This window comes from Nicotiana attenuata, unplaced genomic scaffold (assembly GCF_001879085.1).
Source record: "Nicotiana attenuata strain UT unplaced genomic scaffold, NIATTr2, whole genome shotgun sequence".
In the NCBI taxonomy this organism is placed as follows: domain Eukaryota; kingdom Viridiplantae; phylum Streptophyta; class Magnoliopsida; order Solanales; family Solanaceae; genus Nicotiana; species Nicotiana attenuata.
Genome location: NW_017670770.1, coordinates 333,547 through 345,663, shown reverse-complemented (window position 1 = coordinate 345,663; position 12,117 = coordinate 333,547). Strand labels below are relative to the sequence as shown.

Sequence of the window (12,117 nt, the reverse complement as noted above, 5' to 3'; positions counted from 1 at the left end):
TTCCAGCAACGATGTTCACCCCGTTGACCCCAACGGGTTCCCGATCATAGATCTAATCGATGTCAGATAACATGTGGCCATCGAAGCTAACTTACCCACCGACCCAGAGAACAATATTCGCGTGGGAGCTAGGTCAGCAACCAGGGATACGCATGATGGTGAAGGCAATGGGATCAACTTGCGGGTGATCTTCGAAATATTCTATGCTCAACAGGCAGCGCTAGACCGGTTGTAGAACCAAACCCGTGCTCCCAGTAGAGTTGAGCCTGAACCATCCCCGGAAAACACCCGCAGAAATGAATTAATCACAGAAAGGCTGAGTGAAGCCGAATCCGGGACCAATCCCGAGATAATAAAGATGCTCGAAACGGGTAGAATTGGGAGAAAAGAAAATCGAAGCTACCGACACAAAGGTAGAACCTACAACCCAGGGTCGATCAAATCCCGGGGGCACCACCGATACTGAAAGGCCTGGATTCCAAGAAGTTTGTCCAAAAGACTCCCCCCCTCTCGCCCGAGCTCAACTCCGAAGCTGGTCCTTAAGATGCTTGGTATGCTTGAAGATCCAAAGTATAATGGAACGATTGATCCAAATGAACATGTGACCCCGTACATATGCGCCATTAAGGGGAACAACATCGAGGATGATGAAATTGAATCCGTTCTGCTGAAGAAATTCGGAGAGACCTTGTCAAAAGGAGCAATGATATGGTATCACAACTTACCCCCTAATTCTATTGACTTGTTTTCTACGCTTGCAAATGCCTTTGTAAAAGCACACGCCGTAGGCATCAAGGTCGAAACCAGGAAGTCAGACCTTTTCAAAGTGAAGGAAAGAGATAATGATATGCTCAGAAAATTCGTGTCTCGGTTTCCAATTGAGTGAATGGACCTGCCCCCTATCGCGAACGATTGGGCCATTTAGGCCTTCTCCCAACGACTCAATACTCGATGCTTGTTGCCTTCATAGAAGTTGAAGCAAAAGTCTGATAGAATATCCAACGGTAACTTGGGCCGACGTCCATAACCGGTACCAATTAAAATTCATGGTCAAAGATGATCAGCTTGGGGCCCTTTCTGGGTCCGTTTATTTCTTTAGGGCTAGTGACAGATCCAAAATATCTTGAACCAAGATAAAAAAGAGACTGGTATCAACCATACAATGGAGACCTAAGAGGTAATGGGTCTGGACGAAACCCTGTGAGAAGTGAAATGAGAAGAAATCGAGGTTAAAATAACCGGGGACTCATGAGAAAAAGTGGTTTTGACAGGCCCATCCGGCCTAGGGAAGCGCCAAGGTCATTGGAGTACAACTTCAGCGTCGATGTTGCTGCCATCGTATCTGTCATCGGATGCATCAAAGACTCCAAGTGGCCTCGACCTTTTCAATCTGATCCTTCCCAAAGGGACCCCAACCTAATGTGTAAATATCTTGGCACTCACGGCCTTAGAACTAAAGACTGTCGACAACTGAGGAAGAAGTAGCCCGGTTATTCAAGAATGGACACCTCTGAGAATTTTAGAGTGATCGAGCAAAAAACCACTTCAAAAATAGGGATGCCAACAAACAAATCGAGCAAGAGGAACCTCAGCACGTCATTAACATAATTATTGGTGGAGTTGACATTCCCCAAGGACAGATGTTGAAACACACTAAAGTATCCATCTCAAGGGAAAAATGGACTCGAGACTATGTACTGGAGGGAACCGTATCTTTCATCGATGAGGACGCTGAAGGCATCGTACAACACACAATGATACACTGGTAATATATGTACTCATAAATAAATCTTGAGTTAAGTGTGTGTTAATTGATTCAGGTAGCTCGGCCAATATCATTAGATCAAGGGTCGTGGAACAGCTGGGTCTGCAAGACCAAATAGTGCCTGTAGTCCGAGTCTTCAATGGATTCAGCATGGCTTGCGAGACCACTAAATGGGAGATAACCCTATTGGTAAACACCCTTGGGACCGCCCAGGATACAAAGTTTTACGTGATCGAATGAGATATGAGGTACAATTCTTTCTTTGGGAGGCCATGGATTCTCAACATAAGGGCAGTACCCTCGAAGCTGCATCAACCTTTGAAATTTCCTACACCGGGCGGGATCAAAATAGTTTACGGAGAACAACCAGCTGCAAAACAAATGTTCACGGTTGCTGATGTGTTTCTGATATCCGTGCTCTCGACATCAAATAACCCGATTTCCTACACCAAGGAAGAAACCAAATAGAAATCATCGATGCCGGCCCCGACCGAGCTGGAAAAGTAGGGTGTGAGCGAAGATGGTGACTATGGAGTTCCCAGGTCTTTTATAGCCCCCACCGATTCCGATGCCACCAATTCAACGGTCGAGGAACTGGAGCAAGTCATATTAATCGAGCGCCTAGCTGATCGTAAGGTATACCTAGGCACGGGGTCAAGTCCCGAGCTAAGGAAAAAACTCATTGGATTTCTTATAGCTAACATAGATTGTTTTGCTTGGTCCCACCTTGAATTGGCAGGGATCCCGCCAGAAATAACTACTCACAAGCTAAGCCTAGATCCGAAGTTCCAACCGGTCAAACAGAAAAGGAGACCTCAATCCAAAGTCAAGCATGCATTCGTCAAAGACAAGGTATCAAAACTGCTTAAAGTATGATCCATTCGGGAAGTTAAGTAGCCGGATTGGTTAGCAAAGATAGTAGTAGTCCCTAAAAAGTGGAATAAATTAAGAATATGTGTAGACTACAAAGATTTGAACAAGGCATGCCCCAAGGACTCTTTTTCGTTGCCCAACATCGATCGGATGATCGGTGCGACGGCCTGCCACGAGATCCTTAGCTTTCTCGATGCCTATTCGGGTACAACCAAATTCGGATGGACCCGAACGACCAGGAAAAGACATCTTTCATCACTAAATACAGACACCTTATGTTATAACGTAATACCATTCGGACTACAAAACGCTGGTGCCACTTATCAACGCCTAGTAAATCGGATGTTCGAAGAATAAATAGGAGTCCTGGGTTGCTTTGGTATGTTTCGGACCACCCGGAGCAATTTAGAAATTGATAGATTTTGCTGGTGTGCTTTCCGACCATGAAGAGGGTTTTGCGATCCCGAAGAAGGATTTTGGAAGGGTCAGTGGTTTGTTCTTCGCGAATGTGAAGAGGGCCACACGACGAGATGGAAGACTTGGTTACTCTTCTCGAACGTGAGGAAGGAAGAGGAAGGAGGGGCTGGAAGGCTTAGGCCTTCGCGAACGCGACTGAATGGACCACAGAGGTGGAGGTTTGGGGGGGGGGGGGGTTTGCATCGTGAAAGTGAAATGGTCATCGCAAACACAATGAAGGATTTCTTGGCGGGGGCAACATAGCCTTCGCAATCACAATGGTTCTTCTGCGATCGCGAAGAAGAAAACCTAGGCACAATGTGATTTTTAATACGGAACTTAGGCTCATTTAACCATTATTTCTCTTGTTTTGGGCGATTTGGGAGATCTTTGAATGACCATTTTCATCAAATGCCTTTAGATAAGTTGTTTTTGCCTATTGTTAGTTAGATGTATGGATTAGTTGTGAATTTTAACATGCAAATTAGTAGAATTTTGGGAACTTGTTAAAAAACCTAGAATTTTTTAAAACTGAGATTTGATCACAAAAATTGGTTATGGAATTAGGTGTAATTTATATATTTGAGTTCCCGATGACATGGAATAGTTATCTTCGAAAATTTTCAAAATTCGAGCGCGTGAGCCTGAGGTTGACTTTTGTGGACTTTTCAAGTTGGCTTGGAAATTGATTCTAATAGTTGAATTATGAGTTTTGGAGCGTACATTGATTTGTTTATATGTCCTTTTGACAATTTTTGAGATGCTAGACGTCGATTTGAGGTGATTAGTGTGGTGTGGGAGCCGAGTAATGGACTTGGAAGCAAGGTATGTTTGTTGCCTAATCTTGTAAGATGGAATTATCCATGTAGATATTTTATTTGTTATGTGTTACATGATATGGGTGATATGTACGTATGAGGTGACGAACGTTCGTCCGTAAGCAATATTATGTTTATGTCAAGTAGAGTTAGACCTACATTATGCCTTAACTGTACTACCGAATTAAACTTGCTTATTTGATTACTTGAATTCATAACTAGACTAGAATTTACGTATTGACCGAGCCTCATTGCCTTGGGTTTTGGAGGGATATTGATTAACTTAGCAATTATTTTTTCTCTTGTAGTCCCATCCTAATGTTGCGTATGTGATCGAGAGTTCCATATCTTTTTGACCCGCACGTATCTTCGCTGGTGGGAAACTTTCTCTAGTCCTATGGTATCGGGTCGTACGCCTCAGCAATGCTATGAAATATGATTATGATCGGGCCATACGACCACGACAGTTTTATGAAATCCATCTATGGAGGTGTCTGTACGACCTCGACAGTGTTCACTATAATTTGAGATTAGTGGAGTCGAACAGGGTGGACTTCACCACATTTCAGCTAGAGGGGGAGGCTCATAGATGTTGGCAGTTTTATCTTCTGAGTAGGCCAGCGGGTTCACCTCCCTTTACATGGGATTAGTTCACATACCTCTTCCTAGAGAAGTATATCCCAGCTTCAAAGAGGGAGGTTTGTAGGGTCAGTTCCAGCGATTCCTGCAGGGTCAGATATCTTTGACCGACTATGAGGCGAGATTCATTGAGTTATCTCTTCAAGTAGCTATCATACCCCCTATAGATGCAGAGAGAGTGTGGAGGTTTATTGGAGGCATGGACTATAGGATTTAGGTTTCAATGGCTCTTGAAGTAGAGATGGGGACTCCTTAGTACAAGGTTGTGGAGATTGCTCGGAGGATCAAGCATATCCTCAACTAGGGCATAAAGGTCATATCAAGGGATAAACAACCTCGGGATTTTGGTGTGTTCAGTAGTTCCCCGTCTGAGGGCAGAGTTCAGTTGGTGAGGGGCCACCCTAGAAGGCCTATGTCTTCAGCACCACAACCTCTTCAGGGTGCTTCAGCGCAACTATACTTCAGTGCCATTCCGGAGAGCACCTACCGTCCGCCATCTATTCAAGGTTCCTCTAGTGGATACTTAGGCTATTTGGCCCAGATCCAGGGTCATCAATTTTACGCATCGAGACGTTACATCGTGTATGAGGAGCTTGGTCATGTGAGGAGGCTTAATCCAAGGCTTCGGAGCAAGGCAGTGCAGCAGAGCTATAAGCCCGTTATTACCATACCAGCTGCCGCACTGCCTATCCGCCTACTAAAGGCAGAGGGTAGGTGGGTAGGGTTCTCCCTAGATATGGAGGCTAATCAAGTAGCGCTCCAGCTAGATTCTATGATTTTCTAGCCAGAATAGACGCAATTGCCTCCGACGCCGTGATCACATGTATTATTTTCATCCACTATAGAGATGCTTCGGTAGTATTTGATACAATGTCTACCTATTTTTATGTCTCTTATCTCATTTCTCCTTATCGAGATGTATCTTGTGAGTCCTTGGCTGTTCTTGTATATGTGTCCATGCTAGTGGGTGATTCTATTTCTGTAGATCGGGTTTAGCAATCCAGTGTAGTGACTTATTTTGGGTATGATACCATAGCGGATCTTCTATTGCTCGATATGATTGACTTCCAAGTTATCTTGGGTATGGACTGGTCGTCTCCGTACCACGTCATTCTCGACTACAATGGCAAGACTATTACCTTGTGATGCTAGAGTTTCCTAGGATGGAGTGGAGACATTTATCTAGTAATACATATAGTCGAGTTATTTATTTCCTAAAGGCACGACATATGGTCGAGAAGGGTTGTTTGGCCTATCTGCCTCAAAGACTCCCATGATAGATTCAGTGCATGTGGTGCGGGAGTTTTCCGATGTATTTCGTGCTGACTTACCAGGCATATCACCAGATTGTGATATTGATTTCGCATTAATTTTGCACCAAGCACCCAACCTATCTCTATTATGCCTTATTGTATGACCCATGCGGAGTTGAGAGAGTTGAAGGAGGAGCATCAGGCCGAGTGTGTCACCTTGGGAAGCACCGATACTATTTGTGAAGAAGAAGGATGGAAGCATTCGAATGTGCATTGATAACCGCCAGTTGAATAAGGTGACCATCAAGAATAAGTATTCGTTGCCACTTGTTGATTATTTATTCGATCGGCTTCAGGGTTCTCGGTTGTTCTAGAAGATCAATGATATTCGGCTTAAAGTATGTATATTTATATGCATATTGCCTCACATTTTACTCATGTTTCGTAGAGTTTAGATGTGTAAGGCAATGATTTATTCTAATTCGTGGTATTTTTATGTGTAGGAGCCATCCGGAATAAATGTGGGATGAAAGTGCATTATTTGAAGCAAAAAGGGAACAAAGTGAAAAATTGGGACCGTGTGGCGCCACAGGTAGGGTGGGGCAGTACTAGTCGCCCAGCTTCAAGAAGCAAAAAATTTCTAGCGCTCCACGCTACCCTGTGTGCTGTATGATAGGTTTCACTCCTATTTCATCCGGGACAAGTTTATTTCGGCCCAAGACGCCCCAACTCGTATAAAAGCAAGTCTAAACCTATTTTGGAGGGGGAGACGCCACTTAGAGAGGAAAGTACACGCACGGGAGCAAAGATTCTCAGTGTTTTCTTCCTCTTCTCTTTCTTTAACTGTATAGTTTATTAGTTCTAGAATTGTGGGGTGCTACATGAATATTGTAGTTTGAAGCTTGAACTGTTCGTATTATTTATCATATTGGTTTATTTATTCAATCTTGCACTTAATTATTTGATTGTTTGATCACCAATTGAATACTATCTCTGAATCTAGGATTGAACTCGGGAGAGAGAATTTTAGATTGTATATAAGATTGAGAAGAGCGAGATCATGAACCTGAGTATCGGGAACAGATTTGCGGTTAGGATAGGAATATACCTAATTGCCTTGCTTGATTATTATAGAGGAATTACTAATGCGTTCTTGTTAATCCTAATTACATAAGAATATAGGCGTTAGGATAGCTTGAATAGGCGAGTAGTGCTTCGGGGGAATACTGCAGGTAATATTAGCCATGTCAATCAATAAATTAGATAATTTAATTAGATAATTTAATTAGACAACTTAAGTAGAAAATTCAACGGGATTGTTAGCTAACCCATAGATCTAGAATATTTTCTCCCATCGAATTCATCCCTAAGATTACATTTTTGTTTCCTTTAATTTTTTAGTCTACTATTCTAGATTAGTTTTAGTTAAATATTCATCCTTTAGAAAATTGCTCGAATTGATTAATTGTCTTAGTTTAATTTAGTAAATAGTTAATCACAAGTCCCTGTGGGTACGATATCTAGACTTACAATCCTATTTTGCCTGCCGACCACGTATGCTTACGTGTGCGTATTGGAGCAATAAGTTTTTGACGCCATTGTGGGTCTTAGAAATTAACTATTTTACTAGATTAGATTTTTACTTTCTTTTCCAATTTTTTTTTTAATTTTACCTTAGTTTAATATTTTATTATCTTTATTGATATGGCATCTTAGAATGAGAATTGGTTGAGTATTGGTCATTCTTATTTTGGTAAACCTTGTCTATATCGTGGAGGACCAAACATGTGGAAAATTATGAATCTCAATCTTAAGAGTAGAATTTTTTTAATATGTGTCGTTGTCAAGGTGGCCATTGGGATGGTTGTCCGAATTCTTGTGACCCTTCTCTGGGCTCTCATTATGATGTTTCTAATAATATTTGTGAGTAGGATAGGAGCATTGAAGCGGAGGAGGTGGAATGCGCAGCTCGTTTTTGACATAGTGTCTTGTAGCTATTACTCAAAGTGTTCTTCAATTATTCTTTTCTTTATGTCGCAACAGAGCTCATATCGAGGGTCCGATCGAGGCCGAATTTCAGTGTTCAACTTAAGATCAGGCTTGATCATCACATTACAATTGGTTTGATCGTTCATTTTATCTTTAACTTAATCACTTGTTGTTCTTAGATCATACAATTTGAATTAAATCACATATCCTTTAAACCGCCTACAAATTTAATTGTTAATCATTTTTTAGGGTAAACAAGCTCCTCACGAATAATTCCACAGGTTTCAGCTAAAATTTTAGAGTGTGTTCCTTTTAAAGAAAAGACTCTTGTCCCCTACCCCACTACACCACACAAAGACTGCGATCAAAAGTCAATATTTCCAAAGGCTGCCTGCGTCTTGAGATCAAAAGTCAAGTTACTAGCTAGTAGTACAAAAATGACAAAACAATTGTACTAAGTATTCAAACCAGATGCTAAATGAAATATGAATCTGTCAATCTAGGATGAAAACGTGCTATATGGACATATCATATATAAAATCATGTCAAATCTATTTTGTTTAAATTTCGTATTTGCATGGTAATGAAGTTTACTTCAACAATAATCGATCATCTAGAAACATAACAGGCAGCCATTTGGTCAATGTCAACCTTCCCAAATGATATATTAAAAAGATAATGCCAGCCATGAGCATGCTTATGAGTAATGCATTACTGTTTTATAATGTTAATATTCACGTGCTTGAAAGCAGCCTTGGCGTAACTGGTAAAGTTACTGTCATGTGACCACGAAGTTACGAGTTCGAGCCGTAGAAACAACCACCTAGAAAAATGCAGGGTAAGACTGCATACAATAGACCTTTGTGGTCCGGCTCTTCAGTAGACTCCTTGCTTAGCGGAATTATATTGGATCGGGATGACCGTTAATATCCACGTGCTATGCTGACCCAAAGACGAAAAGAAGAAAATTTTAATTTCTTTTTTCTTGCTTCCCGTATATATTTTTTGTTTTATAGGGAAAAAAATATTTAAGCTTATCAATATCTTCACCTAACAAACCTATAAAAAGTAAATTAGACAATCATTTAGTTGCTGAATTTTAGATGTACGTAAATGGAAAACGTGTCAGACCAAGAAATAAAGAAAACGATTGACCAAATTTGGGACCTTATGTTTTCAATATAACATAACTTAACACGTCTTGATATATTAATTCAACTGTCAATAAAGAAGAGGATAGTGGTCGCAGCTCCAGGTGGATGAATGTTGAGTTGTTGACATAAAAGAAAAAACATTACTCCTTGTGAACTTGTTTAAGCATAGAGTTCAAGAAAAAATGAAATCTTTTCAAATTTATGGTCCTAACCAAGTCAAAAAGAGTTCCAGGATATTTATGTGATTATAAAAGCTTCTCACTAAGGATAGAATTGAGAGTTTACGTTAAATTGTTTCCAAATTTAGAAAGGGATTATTCTTTTTAAAACAGACCAAAAAGGAAATATGTTCACATAAATTGAAACGGAGAGTAATAGTTAATTTTTGATTCGTATAGACAATTCAAAGAGCTAATGGTGTTAGATCACAGAAGTCAAGTTAGATTCACAGTTTTTTCGTCTAGTCTGTAGTATTTGTTTTTCCCCTAGCAAACACTGGATCTTGGTTTGTACAGTATTAGTTTACTTAAGACATTGGACGACAACAACAACATTGATAATGATAATAATTTTAACTTTTACTTTGTGTTAATAATGATGACGATGTTACTTTTTCTTCAAGTATCTGCAGAAATTTTAGAAGACAGTCTTGGAAAAGTGCTTCAAGTATAAGTAAGAAACAATATCATTTATAAGCTATGAATTTTCAATTAGTTTTTGGAAAAGTTGAGTCACAAATAACCAAAAGTCAGTCTTGGAATTTAAACAAAAGGTTCTCTTACATGAAATATTTTATTTCTGTCTAGCCGACATGGAAAGCTGACTAATTTGTTTCCATCTAGAGTTTATCTTTAACAAAATAAAGAAAATAAAAGTTGAGTATATTCTTTATTTTTCCTTAATTAATTTTTTTTCGTGTCTATTTTCTCTATAGTTTTCCTTTCCATCCCTTAACTTGCTAGTTGGTAATTGAGAAAGGTTATGTTTAATTCATTTTTTATTCCCACTTTACATTAAAAGTTAAAGTACAGTAATTGGTGAATATATCATCAGCAGTACATCTCTGACCCTAACTAACCCAACTAAATATAATAATCGAAATGTCTATGTTATTTTTTTTTTTAATCTAATCACCAAAATTTTATGTTGTCATCCTCTGCTTCAAAATATAGTAATAATCCAAATAGAAGGTTAATGGTGATTGGTGAATATAGCAGCACTTCTCTGACCGAAACAAACTAAATATAATAATCTAATCATTAAAAATTTTTGTCCTCCTCTGATTTAATATTTGTTTAAGCATATTCGTACCTGTTATTATATCATCAATTAAAATCAAATCATATCACTTTCCTTCCTCTTTCCAAACTTCCACTCACTCTACCCTGCATGTACCTATATATTTCTATATATATCATCATCCACTCTTCTCCAGTTTCTCAAGCTAATTAATTTCCTATTTTCTCACCAAAGAAAGTGCTCACAATGGAGATGAAAATGATGTTGCCATCACCACTTGCCGTTTTCAACTTGGACGACAGTGCTTGTACTACTCCTTATATAAGTGCTCCTTCAAGTCCTGAACGTTTTGATGATGGTTTTACTTTTGAATTTAGTGGATATGAGTTGGAGAAAAGCTCAATATCAGCAGCTGATGAGCTCTTTGATGGAGGAAGAATCAAGCCTTTAAGTCAAAATGAAAGTCGTGGAAGGGAAAGAACTCAAAATTCTTCAAATTCTTCAAGTCCCAGCAGCAGGCACAAAGCAACAAGATCTTTATCTCCTTTGAGAGTTTCTGATTTGCTATTATTTGATCACAATGAAAACATTGATCAAGAAAACACAGAGACCTCTGCTACTGCTGCTTGTTCTTCTTCGGATTCGTCTTCAGTTTCATCATTGATATCACTCTGGAACAGAAAATGGAAGCTGACAGACTTATTGCTATTCAGAAGTGCTTCTGAGAGTCGAGCAACTAGCAATTTAGAAGAGTTGAACAAGTATGAGTTGGTGAAGAAAGCCCGTCAAGAAAATGTTAAATCGAATAGTAGTAATGTGGGATCAGCGGTACCGAGCTCCAGGAGGAGGAAGGTACCAATTTCGGCTCATGAGTTGCATTACAAGATGAAGAGGGAAGTGTTGAAAGAGATGAAGAAGAAAACCTTCTTACCGTACAAACAAGGTTTACTTGGTTGCTCAGGGCTAGATGATCCAATTTCAATGTACATGACTCGTCGTGAATAGCTCTGGTTGTCTCCATATGTAATTATTTGCTTAATATAGAAGAACAAATGGTTTGATTGAACATCTTTTAAAGTAAAGTGTTTACCCTTAAATCGGATAGCAATTTGTTTACCCTAAAAAACGGATAACAACAAATTTATAAGTGGTTTTAAGGATATGCGGATTACTTCGATACAAATGATAAATTATGTTATATTAAACAAATAAAAGATGCAGTAAATTATCAAACCACTTGAGGAGGATGATTCCGCACTTAACAATAGCCTTAATGAGATATTCGTCCTCGATACCAGACTTAACAAGGACCAAGCATTGATGAATAAGAACAAGAACTTTCAATGACAGAGAAAATAGTAGTATATTGCTTTGATATGCCTGTTACAGTGTGTTCAATGTATAATCAGACTCCCCTTTATATAGTAGGGAAGTTTCACCCTAAGTACAATTCTATTAAAGGTTTAAAAGTCTCCTTTTTGACTAATCACCGGTTCTCTACCGATACGTGGAGTTACGCCGTGATATCTAGCCGGTCGCGGATATCACGACCTTCTATTGGTCGTGCTCGGTTGTCTGGTAATGTTCTCCGAAGCCTTTGAATTTCGAACCAAACCTGGGGTCATGGCTCCGATATTCCCACGGGAGGTCATTTCACCCAGACCCCGGATCGAGGGGCTCCTTGCCTCGATTACGGCTTCTTGCCTTCTTGTTTCTAGCTCCGTTAACTTCATTGGAAACCGAAGCATATCATGAGCTCGGTATTATCAGTATACAGATAGTCCCCTCTTTTCTCGGAGAGTATGTTGACGAGAAATGACATTATGACCTCTAACACGTGTCGTCCATCGGTTGGCTATCTCTGGCACGAAACATCGTAAAGCCTCTATAAATATCTCTCTCCTTCGTTCACATTTCACTTTACATTCAAG

The 12,117-nt window shown here is 39.7% G+C and overlaps 1 protein-coding gene across 1 annotated transcript; it reads left to right on the top strand.

Moving 5' to 3' along the window:
- Positions 1-10,351: 10,351 nt before the first annotated feature.
- On the top strand, positions 10,352-11,252 carry LOC109243165. The gene has a single exon (XM_019410067.1). The coding sequence runs from the start codon at positions 10,433-10,435 to the stop codon at positions 11,189-11,191; it is 759 nt and encodes a 252-aa protein (XP_019265612.1). The 5' UTR covers positions 10,352-10,432; the 3' UTR covers positions 11,192-11,252.
- The last annotated feature ends 865 nt before the right edge of the window (positions 11,253-12,117 follow it).

What these genes read in the sequence shown, in the direction of transcription:
- LOC109243165 (XM_019410067.1), top strand. Translation starts at nt 10,433, where the DNA reads ATGGAGATGAAAATGATGTTGCCATCACCACTTGCCGTTTTCAACTTG.